The sequence below is a fragment of the Heliconius melpomene genome, chromosome 16 (genome assembly GCF_056956725.1).
Source record: "Heliconius melpomene rosina isolate 202511_hmr_F chromosome 16, ASM5695672v1, whole genome shotgun sequence".
Lineage (NCBI taxonomy): Eukaryota > Metazoa > Arthropoda > Insecta > Lepidoptera > Nymphalidae > Heliconius > Heliconius melpomene.
This window is the reverse complement of record NC_140404.1, coordinates 7,158,626-7,185,264: the sequence shown is the minus strand read 5'-3', so window position 1 is coordinate 7,185,264 and position 26,639 is coordinate 7,158,626. Positions and strand designations below refer to the sequence as shown.

The following is a 26,639-nucleotide window of genomic DNA, read 5'->3' as shown; positions in this document are numbered from 1 at the left end:
ATTTTGATTTCTGCATCGAATCATCTAGGTATTGAAACTTAGGGATGAATATCGCTTTAAGATTTTAAGATTTTTCAGTTACGACTTATGTTCTCATATTTTCAAGCAAGATGTAAAATTAAAAAATCTGAGCTTTTTAGTTAATTTCAATTAAGTCTATGATTTTGGTTAATTTTAATCACAGTGTTGCAATTACCTACGCCTTTTGTTTTTGGGCTCTCTTCTGAATATGTATTTGTAGATTAAGACCATCTCGCTTTCTTCTGTCGATCATACCAAGCAGAAGATTTCAAGATATCATAGAAAATAGGTAAAATCCATCAATCTACTATTTTTGACGTGTTAACGTTTAAGAAATCGATGAACGTCGGCCTTCATTTTGTTACTTGTCTGTATAACTTAAGTTAAAAAGAAATTACGAGTGCAAATAAATGGTAATTTATTGAAGAAATTGTAATGTTAAATTAATTCTTTCTTTGTATTATACCAAACAATGATAATTCAGTGGTAATAATTCAATTCAATTCATAAAATATACAATTGTTCGTAAAACGCCTATACAGGCAATCAGTTTTCTTTAAACTATTTTCCTTTGACAAAAGTACTACATATTAAAAAAATCTACACAAATTTCTGTTTTATTAATGAAAGATGAATAAAACTCCTTTTATACTATTAATCATTTTAATATTCACATAATGACTTTATATAAATTATTTAAACGTTTTTACAATTTTATGAAATACATCTTGTACTTACTTACAGTTACTATTTTAATTCTTAACCACTGGAATGCTTATGAAAGTTCAATCACAGAAAACGGAATTAACGGTAGCAGATGAAAATACGAAGAAATTGTAAAAAAAAACTGTCGAAGGTATTCCACAATAATTTTATGTACACAATATACATTACCTACTCTACGCTAAATTCAAACTACAAATTTATAAATATATTTTTTGGAATACATAAATATCTATTCGCTAGGCATATTCGATTATAATAATACTGAAACTTACATCTAAATATTGCAATCTGATAAAATCTGGTCATTTTTATAATTAAATCCTATTTTATAACAGTAAAACACTTTTTACATCGATATACACAGGAATGAATAGTAAAATGGAATGTTATATAACTAATTCTAAATATTATTTGACCCCTTATCGACAATCACACAAAATAGATTTTATAGCTTATAACTCAAGTAACTGGTAACTCATTAAGTAAATGGCATTCAATATGAAAATAGTATTTTAATAATACTAAAAAAAATACAATAAGAAGTTACTCGCTATTTAAAAATAGGAACCAGTACCTTAATTTATTCAAATTAAATAGCATATAGCATTCTTTCATGCTTTCTATATTCGAGTTAATCACGAATGGTGGAATTATCAATGATTTACGATCTTTAAATACTTCTCAGCCCCTAATTATGTACAATTTGTATTAAATAAATGTTGCGGTGAATTTGCAAAATAATATATAGAGACCAATGCCGATATTCTGTTTCTATATTACCTTCGCACTTATCAGTTTGTATAAACCGATTGCATGCGTCAGCCAGATAAGCAAACTATTGGCACATACTAAATGTGGTATAAGCATAAAACTATACAAGAACAAATTATCAACAACTCCAAGAGAAGAATCAATCTCTATATATATATATATATTGCAAAGCCTCCGCAAGCTGTTATCGACTAGTTTACCACTTTTTCTTTTATTTATTTATATTCACCACCAACATCCACTTGGTTGAGGCCCATGTCCCGTCCCTGGCGGCTGATGATGCATTGGCTGATATGGAGGTAGAGTCATGCCTAGAGACGGCAAGCCATCAGGTTTTCCAATACACGGCCTTCCATCTTTCACCAGCACGGGGACAGCGACACGTCGCGGTGAATTCAGGCTACCGACATTTAAATCGTGAGCTCCCTTTTCTTGAACAGCTCGTTTCGTTTTATATCTATGGTTCTGAAACCAAATCTTCACTTGTGTTGGTGTTAGTCGAATAAGACTAGCAAGATGTTCTCTCTCAGGTGCTGACAGGTATCTCTGCTGTCTAAATCTTCTTTCTAGCTCGTACGTTTGCGCTTTGGAAAATAGTACACGGCGTTTTCGTTTCTTATGTGACAGGCTGGAGTCGGAGCCAGCATTTAGCGGTTGATCGTTGTCATTGTCATCATCATGTTCTAAGCTGTCATGGATATTGTCGTGGTCGTGATCAAGCTCTTGGTCGTGACGTGTGTCAACAACGGTGGGAGATGCAGTGGCCGGGGCCGCGTAAGATAGTTCTGATGCCCGAGACGTGCTGTCGGGACTCGCTTGTTGCCCGAGTACTCCTACTACAAAAGTAAATCCTCTGTTAGTATGCTATGGCTATGAAAATAAATAAAACTAAATGCTAGAGTAATAACCAATATAGAACCTTTAAAGATACTTTATTTAAACACAATATTAAGCACCTACTCTAAACGAGACTACCACATACAAAATTGTTCATGTAGTTATTACACTTATATTCAAATCCTTATTTAATCTGTTAGGGTCGCTCTATTTAACTTCAACTAAGGGAGTTTGAAAGTATAATGGGACATGAAAAAATCACCGCAAATATCGCTTTGTTCATTTGTTCCATTCTCCCTACGGCCTACACATGGTTCAGATTCACACGACAACATCAGAAGGCGGGAGCCTGGGCGTGGTGGCGAGGGGAGTGGGGACTCCCACCCGAGGACAGCTGGCCTTTTGTTCTTAAACGTCGTTTCGCGATAAGCACATCTCACTGACTTAGTAGTAATATAGCTATGTGTGTTCAACGTACTAATGTTAAGAATTGAAAAATAATACATACAAATTATGTAAATAGAAATTTCAGTTAAATATTTATTTAAAGAAATAAAAATATCTATGCATTTCACTTATTACCTTAAAAACATAACCTTAGAAAAAAAATAAAACTAAAATAAATTAAAAAGAATGGAATTACCAAAAAAAACATGAATCGTTTGATTGTCATTAAGCAACAATGCTTACAGAATCTAGTATAACTGTCATCAAATAATGAAGGTATAGCATCCCTAACAGCCGCAAACACCGTAATTGATAGCCAGCTGCCTCTGTCTGTCTATTGGTGACAAATTCGTTCCGCATCGCACCCCTCAAAAGTTAAACAACAGTCAGCCCCCGGACTGAGGGCGTGACATTACATACTCCGTTTGTAAATATGAAAACTATCTATCGTATCGTGTTAGAAATTTTTGATTCCGATTTATAATTTGATTTCAAGTATCAATATCTATACTAAGATATTTTAATAGCAAATATCTATTCTTTGCCTAAAACTTCAATATTCGTTATTAGCCAATAATAAGTTCAATCTAGGGAACGTAGTGTCTTAACTCTACGTTCCCTCCAGGTACCCTGCTGTATGCGGGAGACAACATGAAGCTGAATAAGTTTAAGAAACACAAGTTAACAATATAGCTAGATAGTTTTTTAACGTAATGTAGCTACTTAGCTAGCTATGACATACGACAACAAATCTGTTAATTTGAAATATATACCTATATTTTAATTGTAATCTATATATATATAAAATCGAAAGGTCACTCACTCACTCATCACGAAATCTCAGAAACTACTAGAGCTAGGAAATGAAATTTTGCATAGGAGTTAGTTATAGGACGTAGATTATTATGCACGCTAAAATGGGAATTTGCAATATTCGACTCCTAAGGGGTTGTTTTGGGGGTTGATAGTTTGTATGAAACTTCGTTACTATAAGTGCTAGAAGTCTCAAATTTTCTATGGACGTCACTTATAGGACGTAGGTACTCATAGAGACAGAAATTAATAATAACGTAGTTCACGCAGGCGAAGCCGCGGGCGGGCCGTTAGCTAAACTATATATATCAACGCTACTTCTTAGTCATTTATTTAATAAAAAAACACAATTTTAAAGTATAAGTTAGTAATCGCTTTACATAGGATTAGTGTTTCCGAACAAGCAATCATATGTAACGACGAGTGCCGAAAATTAGATAAGAGATAAACATAATTAATGGCAGCGCAGATTACCGCTGAAAGCACTCCATTGGAGGAGCATTTCAAAAAATAATCTCGCCCTCTCAACGCCGACTACCGAACACCTATTATTTTCGAGTGGGTCAATATATTTGTGTATGATAATTCACCTAGCACTTGTCTTCATTGAAACTGATAAATTTTAAAGATATTCAAATTGATTTTTTATCGCTTAAATTGGATATACTTATGTTAGATAACTATTGAAACTTCGTGTTAAATTTAGAAAGTATTTAGAAAAAATATCTATAATTAATATTATAATAAATATGTGTTGCAAGTCGGATATCTTCAATGAAAGATAAATAAATACCCACATCGTACCTAATATCATCTTTTATCTTTTATTATCTGGATAAAAATGACATTTCGTAAAGACAAGTTAAAATTGACTCACTTTATATAACATTGGATTGTGCACCAATAACAGTTCATATGAAACTGATAAGAAGATTTCAGTCATAAAACATTTAAATATATTTTTTTAATATTTTACTAATAAAATATACAAAATAAATGTAATTTTTATGTGGAAACTTAATTGGATTGTGTGTCATCTTTTAATTTTGTAATGTTTGTGTATTTTGTATTCTGTTTGTTTCTCTAATAAAAATATAAATAAATAAAATTATTTACCCCATGTTTGTATTTTTGTTTTTCCTAGTCTTTCATTAATAAGAATAGTTTAGTATTGCGAGGACTGTACCTATGTAATAGATATATTGTAACGTAAAGTGTTCGTTCTAACTGTTCAAACTAAGTATTTGCTATAGTAATTAAACTATGAGAGCTACTCCTATAGAGTTCCTGCTTTCATATGAGATTAACATACTTATTTAGAGTATAAATTGAAATATAGTTGAACTTAACCAGTATTATTTTAAAGTATCTTAAAAGGTTTTATAAAGGATTTTTAGTGTATTTTTTATTATTATTATTGATATAATAACTTACCAGCACTCTCGTGGTGATCCAAAGAAAGCCATGGCTGATGATGTCGAAGTAGCTCATGTGAATAGTTGTGATGCTGCGGCGCGTACGGCGGAAGCTCCAGAGGGCTTATACCGCTTTGCGGCGTTTCCAAAGCTTTAGCCTCGTTGAGGCCTAAGATATCAGATATTTGGAAACCTGGCCGCTGTCCTGGCATCTTCATGCTGTCCAGTAAACTGAAACAATAATTACTTATTAATTTTGTTTACTTTTATGTGTTAATATAAGAATTAGAAGCTATAAAAACTAAATTAAAATCAATTTATGTCTCTAGGTCAAGTTAAGTATCAGAGCTAATATAGTACTTATTAGGTACTATATTGTTTTATATATGTTTTTTATTATTTTAATTTTTACTTTTGCAAATATACCTAATGATATATATTTCTTTTCATATTTTCTCAATTTTATTTTCATATTTTCTCAATTACAGCATCATTTTTTCAAGCGAGAGGTAATTGCGTGAACTCTTTATTACACTTTTAATTATAATTACATAACTAAACATGTATTTAATAATCAAATAATCTTAGTTAAATTATAAAATGTCTAATATGTGTATTTGAATCGAATTAATTATAAGATCATATAATAGAATAGAATTATGCTCGCTCTGCATATATTATGGACAAATTATGTAAAAAAAATCGTAAGCTTCGAGCTTAGATTTCAATTGCTGAATATGTATAATTATAAAGAACTACACAGAAATCTCTTTATTTAACCGCTTATTGTCAAGTGAGGACCTCTCCAGAAAACGTGACCTCCACAAAAGGACGGACCGAAGTTTTAACAAGAGCTAAACATTCGTATGTTTATTAAATATCAAAATTACATGTAGACGTGAAATGTTCCCTAGATCCGTACGTGACATGATGAAAAGGCGGCGTCATAAGAACCTTAAGCCTTGAGCAGGTTGTAAACACATCTATTAACAGGCTCTCACTAGGCCTTTGTGATGCAGACACATGTTACATCCAAAGAAACGTACTCTAGAAACCACTATGAACGAATGTTTTTAGAGAAATTCCAATTCTTAATTTTCTAAAAAAAATTGTTATTTATTGAAATCAATATTGGGTGAGAAATGATAAGTAATACTATTGTCAATTATTTGGTTAAAACATCTTAATTTTTAAAGAAAACAATATTGAACGAATAAATAATTTTAGTTTTCTAAATTAACTGGAATCTTATTATTTCGCTAACTGTTTATGTCATGTCATGTTTAATAAACAGAATCTAACTAACAGTCATTTAAAGACATCAACACAATGAAGCAAAATTAGTACTAAGTGAATTATTTAGTAAAAATCTCAAAAATATATTTTACAAATGAACTACTTAGCAGCAACTAGCAAATATTTTACTTGCAAAAAACAATACTAAATATAACAACATGGGATAAGTTTAAACAACACAATTTAGATCTCAATCTCACTATGCTTACCCAGGAAAAGCGGATCGAAAAGCCGCTGGATAAAGTGCTGGTAAAAATGCAGGTCCCCATGGTGGCAACAATATAGGGCTCCAGGCCAACAAGGACGCCGGCGGCAACAGCGGCGGCGGAGAGCGCGCACTCTCTCCCTCCTCGCACTTCATCTCCCTACCGGGAGAGCTCGCTTTCGGAATAATTTTGAAAACTGACACGACACACCGGACCGAACACGTGCTGCGTCCCACGACGCTGCGCCCGTACTAAACAACCCTCGAGTGGCCCTCGGGGTGAAGAACACCCCGCGCCGCCCTCATGCTTCGACAGCCTACTCAGATCAGTTTGAGGGTGCTCCACCGGCCTGGACCAATCGCGGCGCTCGTCTAACGGGGCGGGACGTAATCCGTCCAATCGGAGTTCCCCTACAGCCTTCCCAGCGAAAAAACTGGAGTAGATATACTTTCGAATAAAGGAGCTTTCGACGTAGCACGTTACGTTATGTTGCTTTTGTAATGAGTGCGCGCGTTAAGCCTATTGTTGAAGCCGGGTTCGTTATGGACGCCGCTATAAATGCCAGGATAATGATTTTCATTTAAAGTGTTTTCAATAAGTCGGCATAAGTCCATGTTATATTTTTTTTTATATCATGAGAACATTTTTATACATGTTACTTATTCAATTCAATCGTTTATTGATTCAAGCGAATAAAATATTGGTTTTCGCTTAGTACAATCAATCAAAAAATTAGAAATCTTTAATTTAGTGAGTTCAGGACATGTGCAACTACTTAGTCTATTGTTATTCATAAACAATGCCAGGTACGGTGTAATCTTGAGAACAGGTACTCATCTCCTTCGAAAATTCAGTTTTCGGTTTATGACTTGCACGTGTGCTCTGAAACTTAGTTCCGTTTGCGTTTGCCCTTTGTTATTTTAGAGTCAATAATAAAATAATTACAACTAACAAATAAGGCCGTCGTAGCGCAGCGGCACAAGGGTGTGACTGTAACGCGACGGTTGTGGGTTCGATCCCCACTCGAGGAAATAAAACATTTATTTACGTTTATATTTCCATTTCTTCGCTCACCAGCAGCCAGTACTATTAGGTAGCTTTTATTAATTCCTATATTACAATGAAACTTACATTTTTCTTCTTTCTTAATAAAACTATAGAGGTGGTCTGACAATTGAGTCCGACGTAGAACACCCTGGGATGCTGTAGAGATCCTTGATCCCAAACGATCATTTTACTCAAAAAACATCAATATTATAATGACAGAGTAAAATTGTTTTACACAAATCATTTTGCGACGGTTGTGGGTTCGATTCTAGTGGGTTCTAGTAACGCGACAAAGCGAGACGTTGAGTTCCGCCACTCTCAACACGCAATGCCTACAGAATTCTGCGGATAATAGAGAACGGATTGTCTTTATACTCTATTCTGGTATTCTAGAGTACGTAGAGGGAATCTAGTATAAAGACACTAGGTTCCCTCTACGTTCCCTGCTGGATATATGATCACATTACATTTCATTTCTTAGGGTCAATTTCCATGAAATTATAGAAAAAATACCTATTTATGGTACTTATTTACATACCATCTGTTTCTGATTTAAGTATTTAGTGCGGCTAAATAGGATTAGTAAAACGACAGGTGTGCAATTGATGTAAAACAATATAAATTTTAACTATTCAATATCAGAGATTTAAATAGTTTGAGCTTTACATAGCTAGAACAAAACTTTAAATCTCCTTCACATGTGAAATATGTAAGTTTTAATAAAAATATTTTATATTTTTATACATTTTTATTAATCTTAATTTGTATTTACTAATTTATTGAGATTCTCTGTGCTACAATGAAAAGAAATTTTTTTTTTCTAGTTTTCGAATAATTACAGCGAGCACGAGCATAGCGTGTGACGTTTTGCAAATAAAATGGACAAGAGTTTAATATAATTTTAGTCTACCTATTTAATTCAACATTGCTAGGTGACATTTTTTTTTCTAATTACTGTTTATTATCTATACATAAATATATATTTTTTATCTTAGTCAACTTTGATTTCAGAATAATGATAATATTGTAAAACTCCATTAACATACAAACAAACATTATACCAATTATCGTCTATTTTTTTATATTTATATATAATAGGCATTTTTATTATACATTTGTATTAAAATTACTGTATTGTGTTAAAGTTATCTTGTAACCTATATTTATACTGTATGAAATTTCCTACGAATAAAAATAAAAAATATAATGTGAACGTGCTATACCTTTAACATACGTTAAATAAAATATTTTTTTACGAAAATTTATATAAATAATATATTTTTTTCTACAACACTTATTACTAAAGTCCTCAAACATTATGACTTTAAACAAGAACAATACTGTCTGTACTTGTACTTGTAACGCGCCAGGTGTTCATAATCCGTTCCATATGCTGCAATTCTTTTATCTCCTCGCTATTGTTTATAAGAAGTCAACATTTTACACTAATTTAAATAAATACTTCAACTTCATAGTAAATATGAGCTCATTCAAATTTTTTTTAAAGATAAAACTGTTTTAAAGTCCCTGGGTTATTAATAATTTTAAATTTCCGCTATTTGCTTATTGTGCTACAATGGTACTTCAAAATCAGGATCTGACTTGTTGGTAAATTGTAATACAACTATCTATAATAAAAAAAATGGTAGGCAGAGGGAACATAGTGTTAAGACACTCCGTTCTCCACTTTCCGCTGAATTCTGAAGGCAGGTATATAAGTACAAATTAAGTAACGTACCTTAAAGGTAATATGTTTTTAATTTTTTTTTATATCTTCATGCTCTATTTTGCCCATTAAGACACATCCGTTCCTCACTCTCCGCCGAATTGGGGAGGTATTGCGTATTTAATTAAGTCAACGCCGTGCTTTGCTTCGTTAACGTAAAAAATTTAAATATTTCATTCCTCCAGTGGGAATCAAATCCACTACCTGTCTTCTCTTGTACCCCTGCGCCACAACTGACCTCCAAATCACAGTTTTTTAAATATAAGTACCTAGATATATATTAAACATTCAATAATACTTCCTATTAAAGCCGTGCGTGAAACATCGTTAAAGGGTACAAATAACAAAGGGTAATTATTTATATTGGGAACCATCCCCTAAGTGGCGTGCAGCACCACGCCGACGTGAAACGCTTAATTGACTTATTGAGAATGGATTTTTTAAAATATCTACCCATCGCTTGCGATCGCTATTGTTTTTTTGAGTATATGCAATACTTTCAGAATATTTTTTTATTCAGATTTTTATTTATTTATGTATATATTTTATATATGTTAAATTGAAAATAAAGTTTATGGATGAGATATTAATATATAATTCATATAATTATACTTAGGTAGTATTCCTAGAGTAAAAATTTTACTATGTCTATATACTTCATTATTATGGTATACATACCAATTCAATTATGGCACAGGGGCGCAAACGTACGACTGTAAACGCTAAAAGTTGTTAGTTCGATGCCCACTCGACGAAATGGAATATTTATTATTTCCATTTCCTCATTTTGGCAATACCGCCTGATACGTACAGAATACAGCGTGACGCTTAAAAGAAAACTTAGAAACTCGATTATCCGGACTATCAACTGCAATAATTATTTTATACAACTTACTTACTACAATGAAGGCTAAGAAATTTTATATGTACTTCACCTACGTAAATGCGTACGTAATTTATATATGTATAAATTGTATGTTGGAAGAAGTTAATAATTTCTTAATAAACGTTGATTTTCGTTAATATATATATACATATTGTTTTTTTATAGACATATAAACAATTTTGTGCATATGTATGCACAAAACTAGTTTTTCTTTATACATTCGTTTATTCAGATTTTCGATTATCCGGATGACTAACAACAAAAATTAGTCCGATTGATCGAGTTTCTACTGTATTGAAAAGTCAAATTTAAACGTAAAAGTTTGCCTACACTATATCAGGTAAGCTGCGAGGGCCAGATTTGTGAGGGGCGGGCGGCAGGTGCGCGCGCCCTCCGCCGCCTCGCATCATCATGTCGGTACTACGAGTATAATCGAATGCTCACAATAATTGCTGACTTTAATATGTAAGTTATAGTATAATATTTTACATATAATGTGTAATAAACAATGAAATGAGAACCGTATTATGAATTTGTTATAGCTTCACGCTGTATCCCGCACACAGCAGGGTATGCAGAGGGAATCTATTGTTAAGACACTCCATTCTCTATTTTCCGCCGAACTTCAGAGGCATTACGTGTTGAGTAGCGGAACTCAACGCTGCGGTTTGTCTCTACACCAGAGTGGATAAATTAAAGTATTAAATATTTCAATTCCTAAAGTGGTAATGACTTTTTGTGCCCCTGCGATAGGACTGGCCTCAAATAAATATATTTAATAGTGTTTATCTCTTAGTCATAATATACAAATAATATTTTTTTATTTCGCTTTTTACGTACAGTACTTAATAATTATAATGTAAATAATATTTAAAAAAAAGTATTTCGATTGAATAAAGTAATATTAATATTGTAGTCCTTGTTAATATTAGCTATTTTATGGTACTTTAATTTTTTATGTAGATATGACTACTTGTTTCTGTATTTCTTTATATAAATAAATAAACTAAGTGAATACTAAAAAAAGACGTCAATTTGCAAATACATGAATTGCCGAAATGCTTCTAGACATAAAATGAACTACACGAAAAGTAAAATGAAGTGTGCCAGTCATTTCAATACATTAGCCTTATAGCCTTCCAACGTTTGACGATTTTAGTTCACGAAAACGTTCAAGTAGAATAATAGAATCCCATCCCATTGTAGTTTAAACATTACTAAATGGTTTATATAGAGAGAACTTTTATAAGTATTTAGTTGGATATAATAACATATTTATTTAAATTTACATTTTCTCGGCTCCAGTGTCGAGGCAAAGCGCGGCGTTGAGTTCCACCAAGCAACATGCAAAGCCTCCGGAATTTAGTGTAAAGTGGGGAACGGAGTGTCTATTCCCTCTGCCTACCCTGCTATGTGTAGCAGGATACAACGTAAAGTTGATTTCATTATTCTTTTTTTATAATATAGTATGTACCTACCAATTTAATAATTCTTTAAATAATCTATTGAATCTTAGAAATCAATCTGTTATATTCTATAATATCTTATAAAATAAAAAAATAAATAAATTACAAGCTATGCCCAAAGAAAAATTATATCGACCAGGTGTTTTAACTTTTAGGGTTCATAAAGCGTAAGCATATTTAGTTTGATTATGATAAATGTAGGTAATCGTTATACAAGGCATAGAAGTTGAGACATCTATTCTAAGCAATAATTTAGAATATGTAAATGAAATATCCTTTACAACATAATATAGACCAAAAGTATCATTAAGCCACAAATTCGAAAAGACATTTCGCTTATATTTGCAATGATAATGTTAAAATAATAGGAGACTGATAGCCGACACGATAGAAAAGTAATTTGTGTAAAAGTTTAGGAAGGTATATAATATTGTACGAGTATTGTGCCCCCCGCGCAATCCGTGCCAAGCACCGTTTATCACGAGAAAAAACTACCCCATGACCAGACTTACTCCCTGTCATTACCTCTGCCACAGCCCGGCCTGATCGAGGAAATTACATGACTCTTTTGTTCATAATGTCTCCATTACCATAGAGTAAATATAGCAATGTTTATAACAACAAGGCCAACGAAACTCATTACCTTAATAAAGCTTCATAATTTCAAAGATAACCAGCTCCATTCGTGACAGAACACATCACCCCACAAATTCCATCATCACCTATCCTACTTAAGGAATATTTATGACGTACAAAGTTTTCCAATATCTAAAGTTTATAAAGTAAGAGCACAAGTCGATGGGTTTTCACGAATGTTTCGTTACGGCAATCTGGTTAGGCGCAGTGGGTTTAAATGGTCGGAAGCACGGCAAGCCGCGAAGAGGGCTTCCGAACCAATTAAGGGCTCCACGAAGCCATGGGAGAAGACGCAGCTGACGTATCACGAGCTCGATGGTACTCACGGCGATTCACTGCCGGGACGATTGGCAAAAGGCACGCAACCAGAGCCAACCAACCGAAAAAAATGTTTATGGATTTATGACTGTTCTGATTTATTTTTGAGTTTATTTTTTATTAGTATAAGACTTTGGTGTGCTAAGCTTGTAAATTATAAAATAAGGTGAAGGTAAAGTAGATTCCTAGTTCCTATCTACATTTTGTGACTCACATGCATTTCCTATGAATTAATGTCTACGTGACTATAGAACAAACTTAAAATTAGCTATAACTCTATAAATAGTATTTTATTGTTAAGTATATGTTTTTTATCAAATTATTAACATTTAATTTACGCGAAGATCTCTGTTTCTTATTTATTTATATTAATTTCGATGTCAATAATGCAAAAATACAAGAAACCTACGAAACAAAACATCCAAAAGTATCTACGTGCATTGAGTCTATTTTTTTGCACTTGGGTAGAATGGTAACCGTTTTGTGCAATATCACGATTACCACAATTTGCCTTAAGTTATGGTTTTCTGTCACGTTTTCTATGACAGACATTGAATATCATTTTATTGTACTAAATTAAATTAATATTACACAAGTTAGTATTCAAATATGAAATTATGGCATATCTTTTTAGAATTAATTGAATATTAAAATTATTTTCTTAAAAATCTAATTAAAAAATTCAAAGCTTAGAAAATTGTTAAATTTTAAATATTATTTTCTGACGGTAATATACGAGTACTTCGTATTATGTCACAAATATTGAGATACATACTCGTTTATCTTGCTTAAACAAAATAATGTTATATGAAATAAATTTATTTTTAAATAGATATTAGGTTAATAAAATTACAGTTTCTTATATTTTATAAGCACTAGACACAATTAAAAAAAAATCTTACGCATAACGATAATCTTCCTCCGCTTGCGGCTGCCGGTACTGGTATCCAGGGTCCACATAGTCCGGCGGCATGATAGACCAGCTATTGTCATAGCTATAGTAATCGTAGCCCATCTCGCCGTCGCCCATCATTTTCATTCTACACCAAACACCACCAATTACACTACGGATGAAGACAAACTAATTAAATCAAATATTTTGACAGTCTCTATCTTTAATTAGATTTATAGGACATAATCCTAATATAAAAAAAATCTGTCTATCTGTCGATAAGACGTGTAAGTTAATTATATATATATATATTAAGTAATTCCGTACGCTACACTGTGATGATATCGACTGATCGATGCCTCACCAGTCCTTATCAATAAAATTGTATCGTTATCATATCTAACAGCTTTCCCCGGCGATACGGGACTTTTATAATGCGACGCGCACCGACGCCTATATTGCGGACAGCTTTATCTGTTTCAGATGGTAAATCGTGCTATTATCATTGGTATTATAAACTCTTGGATTGACAGGTTGTGGTGTTAAGGAGAATTATAAACATGGACGTAGAGAGGAGACCTGGTGGCGTGCCTACTCCAGAATAGTCTAATGCCCCTAGAAATTTTACTAACAAAAAATTTGCCACAAAAAATTAAAAAAATATTTACATGAACTTATCTCATTAAAGGTAAAGTCCAGGCCTTCCCAGTCAATATCTCTAAATACGCTAATGATTATTAACGACGTAAGAACTATTTCTAAATAAAATATCACAAATGCCAATTGTGTTGCTTACTTAATCTGTGAACACACATTTATACTTTTTAAGTTTTTCTCTATAATGCATGTATAAAGTTAGGAATTAAAATCTGCAAGCATTTGTAAAAGTAAAGAACGGAGCAGTTACAAAGTTCTATTTGTCTCTATCAACTCTCACCCTTAGTTCAGATATATTAATAACTTTAAAATATAATAAACATAAGTATGTATTTATATTCTTTATAACTTTTTCTACTTAAATTTTACACAAGTACAAAAAATAAAATTAAAGGCGAAAACATAATTTACCACATGTATTGGTTAAGTACAACTTTTGGAAAAAAGTGTACAGATACCTCTGGTGGGACTCGAACCCACAATCCTCGGCTTAGGAGGCCGATGCCTTATCCATTGGGCCACAGAGGCGAGCGGCGGAACGGCGCGAGAGACGCTACATGTTCTATCGCTGACGAGTTACGTCACTGCGCGTCACGCCCGCCTCACTCATTCTACAATTAGCTTACTAATTAATTATTTTTCATAAATATCCCTTTAGGACACTATTTTTTAATAAATTAATTAATTTAATATTAGAGTTTTCCTAATTTTTTTATGTATAAATCCAATAAAGTCAATTTTGAACAAAATTCTGATAAGACAGTTCAATAAAATTTATAGGCATAGCTGAATAATTAACGAAATATTTTTTATCAAATAGGTGTTTATTAAAAAATATTTTTTAAAGAAAATGCTTACCTTCGATACTATACGATATTATAAGTATATCCAATATGCCAATAACATAGCCAGCTTAACTAATTTCTATTCCAGGTATAAATAATCTAATGTACTTTATTTCATTCGATTTTTTCTAAAGTTTGGTATGAATAAAAACAAATTTTAATGAAATCGGATTTATTATCGTTATTTTTAATAACAATTACATAAATAAATACACTGTTTATACAAATATTTGTGGTATAGATGATTATAGCATAAATAGTGTGTCTAATGATAAGTTAAACGTTAAGCCTTAACTTATAAATACTATAGCAATATACATAATTTTCAAATAATACAAAATAATAATTAAAGTTCTAAAAAAAGATCCTTACTCACTGTTTCAAAGGCCAAGTCTGATAACAGGATAAAAATATCTGACCTGAATAAAGCTGCCAATTCAATGATCTAATTTGTTAGTAACCATTGAAAAGCAAATAAAATTTACATTTTTTGTCACGCTGTGTCCCGCATATAACAGGGTAAACAAACTAACTTCCGCCAAAATGTCGAGATATTGCTTTTCGATTGGTGGATGTCAACACCGTGGTTTATCTTGTTACCGGAGTAGATCTTGTTCCTCCCTAGTGGGAATAGAACCAACAACTGTTGCAATTACAATCAGACGTTTTCTGATTAAATATTTTACAATTTTAAAATAATTTTATAAATACAATGCCGTTGATGATTATATTATGATCATATTATGATTATATTTTGTCATAATATTTTTCTCAGTAAAGCCTTTCTTTCAAATAGAATTAATGAAAAATAAAATTAATGAATATTTCCTTTTTTTATGCAGTTCTTTATATAAATGTTTTATATTATTCATTTCATTTTTTTTTACTTGGAAAGCATTAAAATAGTTGTTATATAGCGCTACATTTACACAATGTTATTTCAATTTATTAATTACAAATAGTCATCTAAATTTATTTAACATACTTATTATATGTTCAAAGATAACATAAATAGGGTACGATACGGTAAGAATAAAAAAAACAGTTTATGTTACTCAATGAATAAATATTAGACTAAAGTGACTGACTTTAGGTTAGAATGCTACTGCAACAGTTATGAAAATGAAAAGGGACGACCATGTTGAAGTTTGGCTTATGACTTAAAAACAAAATTAGATAAACAAAACTAGAAAAGGAAGAGAATATAAACTGAGAAAATAAAATAGTGTTTCTTTCTGTAAAAGCTTTTAAGCAAAAAGAAATTTGTCTGTAAAAGCATTTAATATATGAACTACATTTTGATTATTTATTGCTTTAATCTTATTAATTACATATATTCTTCATTCCTATCTCGCATTTAGCAGGAGAAGACAGAAGGAATCTAAGGTTTAGATACTTGGTTCCACACGCGCCACCTGAATTTCAAAGCATTGTGTGTTACTATAACACTATCATAATAGCCACATACAAACATTCAATTTCCATAGATATCATTTTATTTATCGATTTTACACGAATAATGTACAATATCACCGTTGGGATAGCGTACAAACGCGCTTTGGTTTCCAAAACGTTTCTTACAAACTGGACACACGTTGTAATCGTTTATCACTATACGCTTGGACTCGTGGAATTGTTTAGCTTCTTCTACCTAAAATAAGAAAATAACATTACAATACATTATAAAATACAGCCAGTCAAGAGGGAAATATTTAATATGTTCATTTGCTCGCTCTGGTAAGGTGTGAAAGCGTGGCGTTGAGTGCCGCCACTCATATCCATCACAGAATCCAACGGAAAGTGGAAAATGAAAGTGTCTTAATGGAAACGGAATGTCTTAACACTAGGTGTCCAGGTTCCCTTTGCCTACCTTGCTATGCGCAGAATACAGCGGGAAGCTAAAATAATAAAGAAAAATAGGCAACCTAGTGTTAAAACATTCCACACGCCACCCAATTTTCGTTTCGGCGTTTCGTGATGAGTGTAAAAAATCACAAATAAAATTATACCTGTAAATGTTCCGCATAAAGTAGTCCTTTAAGAACTTGTGTCCGTCGTTTAAGCGTCAGCTGTGACTCCAATGCACTCTCTAAGAAATATTTCAATCTGCTCAAGGGAACGGAATCTGGGAGCACTGTTAACGCCTGGAAATATAATAAATATTCATTACTAAGCATGGTTATATATTGTATAAAAAATATGGATATAATTTATATTAATTTTAGTTGTAGTGTACGGATACATAACGGTAGTTGTAATAAAATTTCTAATTTTAAATTAAAATTTTAAAAAGTACGGTCTTATTGTTTTGCATTTTATTTGAAGAGATAAGTCCACAGAGGCTAACTTTTTTTTTTGTTAAATGTATTTTTTTTAATGTTGAATGCAATAAAGAATATTCAAATACTAACTTTCATAGGCGATATTTTATCAGCATGTTTTTCCAATACACTAAGAGCTGTTTCTAGATCAGGAACAGTAGAATTAGGGTGTCTTGGTACGTTCGACAAGGGCCCCGCCAATGAAGAACTTTGCTCGGGATTCAATAGTATTCTCATTAGAATGACGTATACATCAACACTTTTCTCTGCAGATTTCTCGTCAACATTTTCACAATATCTTATAGCTCTTTGAACATCACCTAGAAAAGGAATACTATACAGGGCGTAATGGTGAGCGCTCCTTTTACAGGAACGGCATATAGGGTAACACATTTCAAACCCATACCTAAAGAAATTATCAAGATACCTCAAAAGTTTTCATAGGTTAGGATTTGTTTCATTTCACGATGTTTGTCCATACCTGTATTTCGTGTGATGCAGTTACGCATAGATACCAATAACGTAAACACTTAATACTACAAAAATACTACTAAAGGTTAAACGATTTTGAACTTTATCGCCAATACCTACGACTCGATTTCGGAATGAGAATGAGAATTCTTTTACCTACCTAAACAAAAATATGTATAATTACCTAGAATTTGAACGTAAATAGCTAAAGCTTGTTCATGTCTCCCAAGTTTGCCTAATATAACCGCTCTCTCCTCGAACAAGGCATCATTAGGGAAATGAAGAATCACTCTTTCTGGCGTATAATGAGTAGACTTTTCTAGAAACGCGACCAATTTGGCTTTTATATGCTGAAGTTCCTCTTCCGTTGAATTAGCTTTTTTATCTGTAATCTTTTCTCTATACATACTAATTAAAGCGTCGTGGAACAGTGGATTAGTATCATTCCAAGTATGTATAACGTGTTCTAAGTATGGAATGACGAGAGGGTCGTGCTCTCTAAGAAGGAAATCTAACACTTTGGGGCGAGGTAAATTCTCTACTTCGACTTTGTCTTCGGTGAATATTTTTAAACCTTCCTCTGGATGCTCTTTTAATATCCAATCTGAGAATTTGAATATTAGGTTTATGTGTTCGGCACCTGAAACAAATATTCGTTTTACGATATATATATATATATATATATATATATATATATATATATATATATATATATATATATATATATATATATATATATATATATATATATATATATATATATATATATATATATATTAAGTTATTGTACACAATTAAAAACGCATATAATAAAAAAAAGGTTTTATGAAAAAATTAACTAAAAAGCTCGGTCTTATCGGAGTTATAAGTTACCGACTTTGAATAAAAGTAATTTTTAGGTGAAGAAACCTGAAAATCGGCTCTTTCATTTATTTGGATAAATGAAAACCCCTTTAAATGGTACCTTGGTCCCTTGAGATTAACATTAACAAGGGTTATATATAGCTGGTCGTTGGGGCTGGAGCTCACCTAAGTGCTGCAGGTAGTTCTTAGTCCTGCCATAGCCCCTGAGGCTGGAGTCGGGCTGCGTAGCATGCTCGCGCAGCAGCTGCAGCGCACGCGTGTGCTGGCCTTTGGTCTGGTACAGGATGATCAGCTCGCTGCACTTGCCATGCTGCTGCAGCGTGCGCTCCGCCTCCTCCAGCCGGCAGTTGTTGAGGCGCAGCAGTGGCGCTACGAACGCGTCGTTGGTCTAAGGGGGAGAACCAATACTATATGTGTGGCCCCTACGCCGAATATCGAATGGCCACGAAATGTTCAAAATATTTCACCAGTTGTGGTTTCATTCATTTTTTATAATTAGCTTCGAAATCGGTGATAGTACCAAACACCGCTGATAAAAACTGATCAAAAGTGTTAATACAGATCATGCCATGGCATTCCATATACGTGGTAGAAAACAACACAAGATAATTTCCATCTTTAATTTATCAAATCTTTAGATTGCATCTAAATATTTGCCGGTGCAATGAATTAGTGTTCATTCAGTGTCTTTTTTTGAAGCTGGCGTAATCTAGTTACTTGAGTCGGTTCTATCCAAGATAACAATAACATTAATAAATAACTTCGTAATACATTGAACAAAGGCTAATATAATTAATTTTATAAAAAAAATACACGTTATATAATTAATCAATGCTACTAAATTTTTGTAAATAGTTTGGGACAATGTTTATAGGTTTGACATTTTGTCAAAACGTTACGTAAATTATTCTAGAATTGTTTATAGAAAGTTAAAAACCTGTCAATTGTACCTACAATCGACATGTTTCTCAGAAATCCGGTCAAATTGATAATAATAGATGCTATCGTTTATCATATTCTATTATTATCAATAAACATTACAATAAAATATCTTATACCTGTAAGTAGCACTTCAGAAGCGTCGTATCTATTAGCTCTAATTGCTGAGTAACATTTCTCTGATTAGTCTGCTCATCCTTGCTTCCGCTAGCATCGGTAGAATTTTTGCCTATTTTCGATCTCAGCTCAACTAAATACTCTATGAGAGCATTGAGGGCATTTTCTAGATCTTTCCCTTCTAACTTTTTGCTTGTGTCAGAACCAGGTTTGTTGTCTAAGTCCGGAAAAAGCTTGATGACTTCGGCCGGGTCGATATTCAATTTGATGAACTCTTTCATGGACTGAGAATACTCTTTTTTTTCGAACTGATCGAGAGCAAAAAGCATCTGAATTGAATGTATTGTTTGTTTCTTTTCCTCCACTGAGCATGTTGACAAATTCTATAAAAATAAATTAATCAATTAATTATACTACCGACTAATAATTATATTATCGACTGGTTGAGAAATGCTCGCTCTAGTCTGTTTTAAAGGTATCATTGTCACAATTAATTAAATATCCGGTTCTTTTCAGGTCTGGGGCATTAACTTTAGTGAACTGGTGGTAGATTATTTAACGTTCAAAAAATGAAGCATGTAACAACTTATTTTGAATAAAATTATTTGATTTTAAATTTCGCTCTGGTGTCGACGTAAAGCGGGGCGTTGAGTTCTGCCACTCAACACGCAAAGCCTCCAGAATTCGGCAGAAAGTGGGGAACGGAGTGTCTTAACACTAGGTTCCCTCTGCCTACCCTGTTGTGTGCGGGATACAGCGTGAAGCTGATTTATTATTATCTTATTTTAATAAATTATTGGGGCCATCGTAGCACAGTGAGACGTCGACAAATTATAAACAAGACGCCTATGGCTCCCACTCAGAAGAATAATATATTTTCATCTCCTCCTTCTAGGAAGAAGGTAAGCACATCGTTAAATTCCGCCACTCAACACTTAAAATTTGAGCCATTTCGTTTTGTCAATTAATAATTATAACAAGCTACAAGATAGTATCAAATTAACATAACATTTCTAGTTGTAACACTTTATTTTAAGACGTATAGGGAAAGACAAAACATGCTTACAGCCACAAACATCTGTATCATATCTTTCCGATTTTTCTTCAAATATTTTTCTAGAGGCATCTTATGAAGCTCCATGTGTAATCTAAAATTTTGTAACGTACAATACAGCATTTTATTACTTACATTAAGAAGTCTAATAATTTCAATTTTTCGTTTCTTATGTCTAAACCTGAGCATGACTGCAGTGCTTTACATAAAAACGTTAACTAACTTAGCACATAAATAAACCAAGTTTAATTTAAAACCAACATTTTCCCGTTCGGTGTTGATAAATTAATCTGATTAAAACCAATTTCTCATTAAAGCGAAATAAACAATCAATATTATTTAAATTAATAATTTATATTACCTAATGGCGGACCAGTATTTTTAGTTAAAATTACGCCTAATTACGTACACTATAAGATATAATGCTGTATTTTACGTTAGTTACTTACGTTAACCTACACTTGCACTATGTACCTAGTATTTTTTAAGCTCACAATTTTCTTATTCTTAAATATCTTATTTCACTCTATATGTGTAAAACTAGTAAGGAAATTATTTGATTTATTGTTGTGTAATAATTTGAACCGAAAAATAAGGAAAACATACACATTATATATAATACATACTCGCGAATCCGTGCGGTTACGCCCGCTCTAATTATACAAATATATACGAAATTATTTTCAATATTCAATAGGATTAGTAAGAAAATATACGCCTAAATAATAAAAATAAGTAGACATAAGTAAAGGAAATAAATTTATTTTTTTTATCAGCTTCACGCTGTATCCCGCACACAGCAGGATAGGCAGAGGGAACCTATTAACAATAAAATTCTGTAGGGCCGTCGTGGTGCACTGACATAGCATTTAACTATAAACGCGACGGTTGTAGGTTCGATTTATTGTTGTGTGATAATTTGAATCGAAAAATTCCCACTAGATAAAGTAAATTATTGTCAAAAAGACTAAATGCGGTGAGGAGGTCTCAACACTCCAACTCAACTCGCAACGAATCAGACGCTAAGTACAGAAGCGCGGATTGTGCCTACCGTATGCGGGATACAGCGAGAAGCGGAAAAAATTAAACTTACGGTCAATTCAATAGCAATTTGGAACTGCTTATCCTTCAACAGTTGCTGTCTTTGTTTGGTAACGTCAACGGAGCTCAAACACCACACTTGCCCCACTGAAGATACAAATATCAAACCTCGCTTGCATCTAATAGACATAAAGGCATATTATTATTATTAACACTTTATAGTTTGCAATTAAAAAGTTTACCTAATATTGTGTGAAGTATTTTTAAAAGTATGTTTCACAGAAAATTATTAACCCAACGCCGAGCGTAGTCTAGTGCGGGGAAAAGAAAAAAATAACGATAATAACAAGCATTATTTAAGATGGATATTATGACATATGACAAATTTGATTATCTATTATACTAAGTATAATTCAATGTAAACGCCATTCCAATCTCAACTAAGGTGGCTTAACATTCATACTGTTACACTTAAAAAGAAATATGATGGATTAAAATAACATTTACTTTCTTACCTGTACATTAATCTTGCCTTGTTGAGATCAGACAGAGTTTGTATGAAGAGTGCAGGTTCCACGGTTTGTACTACAACTTGGTCTTGCATCAAGCCCAACACAAATGGTTCGTCCCAAACTAGAAGTTGTTATAATTAGCATATTAACTTTTCTATTAATAGGGTACTATCTACCAATTTTGCGGTATGAACATAAATATGGCAGTTAAATTTGTGCAATTATAAATAAGTGAGTACATTAGGTACATTTATATTCTTCTTAATGTGTAAGATACTTTTCAGAGGGTTCCAATTTTCGTCAGACATTGGCAAACAAACTTATAGTAACCTCTTCCAATTTATTGTATCTAAAAACTATTTTACTAATTCGTTTTAAGACAAATTTTAGCTATTAAGGTAGAAAAAGCCTCTTGTTTAATTTTTTTGAGAAATTCTGCCATCAATATACAAATATTTTAACTTTTTTTACATTGTTACATTTAAGCAATTCTTATTGAAAATATTTATTTTACCAACAGCTATGGGAGCTTCACGCCATTTTATAGTTTTTTTTATTTCAATATCCTTAGCTTCCTCCACGAGGACGGAAGTATTATCACGGCCAAGTAGGAAGGATGTTTCCGAATATTTTGCTATTGTCGGTTCTAATGATTTCGAACTACTAGTTGGGAAAAGTTCCTTTGGATCGCGTGACGATAGCTGGAAAATAAAATAACGTCTATTATTTTATGCATTGTTATAGAGAAATCACAGGAATATTTCCCAAACTATGGAAAACATCCCACTAGTGGAGTGAATATTGAGTAGACCCTAAAATTTATATATATATTGTAGCCATAACAGTTCTATTTAAATTTTGCTTGTTAGACCAATCCTCAATTTATCTTTATAATATATGTAACCATTTTTTAAAATTTCTATTAGAATGATTATTAATAATCATTCATACCCTCATTCTTCTAAGATAGCCAAAAAGCAAGTACAAGAATGAAGTGAATTTTTTTAGATAAACTAAATAAAAATGCATATAGAAAAGACTCTTCTTAACTGAAGGTTGAACATGGGACTTGCAACACAGATGTAGGTTTAAAAAATTCTTTAAATTAGCAATTTCCGACCTCTTATTGACCGAGACACCCAATTAAAAATAATTCTACTAGTGCTGCCTTCAAAGTATGCTCTTCAACGAAGCTGACAATATTTTAAGACAAGCTATGATGTTTCAGTAAACTAAAGCTGTTATAATGAAGTACTTACATCAAACAAGGTATATTCTCCTTTGAAACCAACACAGAGGTACTGTTGACCCCAAGCCATTACTTTTGGCACGTCTGGTATAGTAAAGTCAAACAGATGTTTTTTAAATTCACCATTTTTTCCATAATAAAGTTGTAATTTTCTTCTTACAGCTACACACAAGTGTACTACAGAATTAGATTCACCTGTCATTGAAGTTGCAGACTAAAAGGTATAATGTTTATTTATAATATATATATTTTTTGTTTGCATTCTTGGTATCTTCATGTGGCGGAATAGGCAGAGGGGATTAAGGGCTAAGATGCATTGTTCCCCACAAACTGCAATTTTCAAGACACTGTGAGTTGAGTGGCAAAATTCAATGCAGTGCTTTGTCTCGTTACCAGAATAAGAAAATGAAAATAATTTACTTCCCCGAGCAGGAATCAAACCCACAATTGTTACACTAAGCCTATGAGCATCATAGATAGATTATCTTAACACTAGGTCTTATCTGTCAACCCTGCTATAAATGGACTGTATATAGTATTGAAAGAAAAATAGCTAAATCATAACTTTAAATACAAAATTCTTATTAACTTTTATAATGATGTCATATTGACCTTATTATAAATGCTTAATATCTTTTATAAAAACTGAAATAAAATTATGAATAAAAAATATTTAAGTTTTACTTTATTTACCTTATTGTCTAATGCAAAAAGTGAAGCACCCTTTGTTTCTGAGAATGTCTTTATCAAAGGGAAATTAACACCATTTATGTCATAAGATGAAAGTATATTATCAGTTAAACAAAGGAGTAAGTTATCTTCTGCAAAACAATAATATTAACATTATAGTTTTTTTAACAAAATGCATGTTAAAAAATATATAATAAAAAAATATATAGCCTTCATAGTAGTGGCACAATGAGTGACTATAAATACAACAGGAATGAGTTCCCACTTAGGGAAATGGATTATTCTCTTTTTCTCATTCTTGTATGACTTTGACTTCACTTTGATCTTCACCACTTGACACCCTATGTCAGGAAATTCAGAGGTGCATGAGGGCCAAAACTTCTCAACTTTTACAAAGGTAATTGTAAACTTACCAGGTATTACTTCAATTTGCTGGATGGGCTTTTTACTAAAACTTTTACAATATCTAAGCAATTGTAGTTCATACTTTTGATTACCATTAGTTGATGATAAAGAATACATCAATAGATGCCCTTGTCTTGTTCCCAAAAACAGATTTCCATCTAAAAGTGTCTCCAGTATGTAGTAAAAAAATATGGTAGATTAAGATTAAAGCAACATTAACAGAAGTAAAGTAAGTAATACCCACCATAAGCTGCAATAGCTTCTATTTGCACTGTTGCATTAAGCAAATGTGATACCTCATACGCTTCATGCATTTTAAAGACGTTGATTTTACAATCAAAATAAACACCAAGAATGATTTTTTTAAGATTTTTTTAATGGTATTTTAACTTAACTTTATTGTGAGTAACCTTTTTTAATAGACATTTTTATAAAAAGATAAATGAAATATTTAACTGAATTGCTATTATCAAATAAACGCCCAACAAATTTTAATACACAAAATATAAATTGAGTTTACAACTGTCAACGTCAATCAATGAATGAAACAACAAATTGTTGCCAACAATGAAGTATGAAGTGAACACAGATTTTTTGACAATTAATATATAATTAGGTTTCAGAAGTGAAATATGAAAATAAAACTATACAACACTAATGTTACAAATACAATCTTATTTATTAAAAATCTAAATAACTATAAACTGAAGTATAAATAACTAGAAACTTATATAAAACACCAACAACATTCGAAAACACATATAGGTATTTACTCAGTGTTAATTATAGCAGCTCTTTTAACCAATTCACATTATTTATTAATTAAAACATTTAAATTACTTTATAACTTGCTAATAATGATCCATTAACAACCTAATAACAAATCACATCGACTACAACACGTGTAACCTCAAGTATATGAGGGCCAAATATGTCTTCCCGCTAAAATTAGTAACTTAATAACAAATGAAAAGAGCGGGCTTTTTTTGATATTGACAGTGACATTGACATATTGCAGTACTATATTTGACAGTTGACATTTGTAGCACAGAAGTCTCCTAACTATATATCATATAAAATGTACACAAGTTAGCATTGCAATTTATCGCAGATTATAACATCAATGCTTATTTCCGCTGTAAAAATCTTTATATTAAAAATAAATAACAAACACGAGCAGCAGACCTTCCTTGTTTCCATCATATAAACTACTATTAAGCACAATGTAATATGGTAATATCAGTAATACTGTTTATGTCAAAATACTTTCATTCACGAGACTTCCAATCAGTTTTATTATGTTAAATGGTTAAAGTAATAAACGTGTGTTGTTTGTTTATTATTTTTCTTTTTATTATTTTTAAATGGTATGCCATTATCACATTTTTTTCAGCTTCACTCTGTATCTCGCGATTCCCGCCAGATACAGAGTGAAGCTGATACATTCCAGACCCCAATTTTTCGAGGCATTGCGTGTTGAGTGGCAGAAGTCAATGCCGCACCTGCCTTGGTACGAGGGCGAAAAAAATATAATATTCATAAATAATAATTAATCTAACAAATTGGAATTGAACCCACAATCGTCGCATTACAGTCACACGCTTCTGCCCCTACGCCACGAGGGCCTCTAAATCTTATAATTTATTAATTATGCTTTTTGAATCTAATTTCCATTTTAATGTTTATACATGAGCTCTTCTGCTTTTGCACAAATGCACTCTGAATTACATAAATTCAGTAACTCCACTTTTTCAAAAATATTAAATTTCTGTGTATAAGCTCTTGTTGTAGTCATAAGTTATTATTAATAATATTTTTTTCCCAAACAATAATGATCCTCAATATCATTAAACATTTTTTTTAGATAAATGAATAAATAATTTATTACACAGCCAATTTAAATTTACATCCTAATGCAAATATTTGTAAAAAAATATTCCTTTTTATTGCTCCTGCACACGATAAATGATA

The 26,639-nt window shown here is 32.1% G+C and overlaps 2 protein-coding genes and 1 non-coding gene across 5 annotated transcripts; all 3 read right to left on the bottom strand.

Annotated features, from left to right (window-relative positions):
- Positions 1-665: 665 nt before the first annotated feature.
- LOC146530869 (uncharacterized) lies at positions 666-13,970 on the bottom strand. 3 transcript variants are annotated; one of them, XM_085199414.1, is made up of 4 exons: positions 13,831-13,970; positions 13,514-13,675; positions 5,050-5,261; positions 666-2,354 (listed from the first exon to the last, which is right to left on the bottom strand). In XM_085199414.1, exons 2-4 carry the CDS (start codon positions 13,648-13,650, stop codon positions 1,744-1,746), a joined length of 960 nt encoding a protein of 319 aa, XP_085055540.1. In that variant the 5' UTR covers positions 13,651-13,675; positions 13,831-13,970; the 3' UTR covers positions 666-1,743. The 3 variants fall into 3 exon arrangements, with proteins under 3 accessions (XP_085055540.1, XP_085055541.1, XP_085055542.1); XM_085199415.1 differs by having other exon boundaries at positions 666-2,351; positions 13,514-13,858; XM_085199416.1 differs by lacking the exons at positions 13,514-13,675; positions 13,831-13,970 and adding an exon at positions 6,536-7,211 and having other exon boundaries at positions 666-2,351.
- Positions 13,971-14,615: 645 nt separating this feature from the next.
- TRNAR-CCU (transfer RNA arginine (anticodon CCU)) lies at positions 14,616-14,688 on the bottom strand. Its single transcript has one exon. It is a non-coding gene; the product is annotated as a tRNA-Arg (tRNA).
- Positions 14,689-15,160: 472 nt separating this feature from the next.
- Vps39 (vacuolar protein sorting 39) lies at positions 15,161-25,218 on the bottom strand. The gene is made up of 13 exons (XM_085199336.1): positions 24,913-25,218; positions 24,677-24,826; positions 24,267-24,394; positions 23,584-23,787; positions 22,839-23,025; positions 22,328-22,445; positions 21,865-21,991; positions 19,720-20,100; positions 18,827-19,049; positions 17,982-18,437; positions 17,417-17,646; positions 17,015-17,149; positions 15,161-16,656 (listed from the first exon to the last, which is right to left on the bottom strand). Exons 1-13 carry the CDS (start codon positions 24,980-24,982, stop codon positions 16,501-16,503), a joined length of 2,565 nt encoding a protein of 854 aa, XP_085055462.1. The 5' UTR covers positions 24,983-25,218; the 3' UTR covers positions 15,161-16,500.
- Between the last annotated feature and the right edge of the window lie 1,421 nt (positions 25,219-26,639).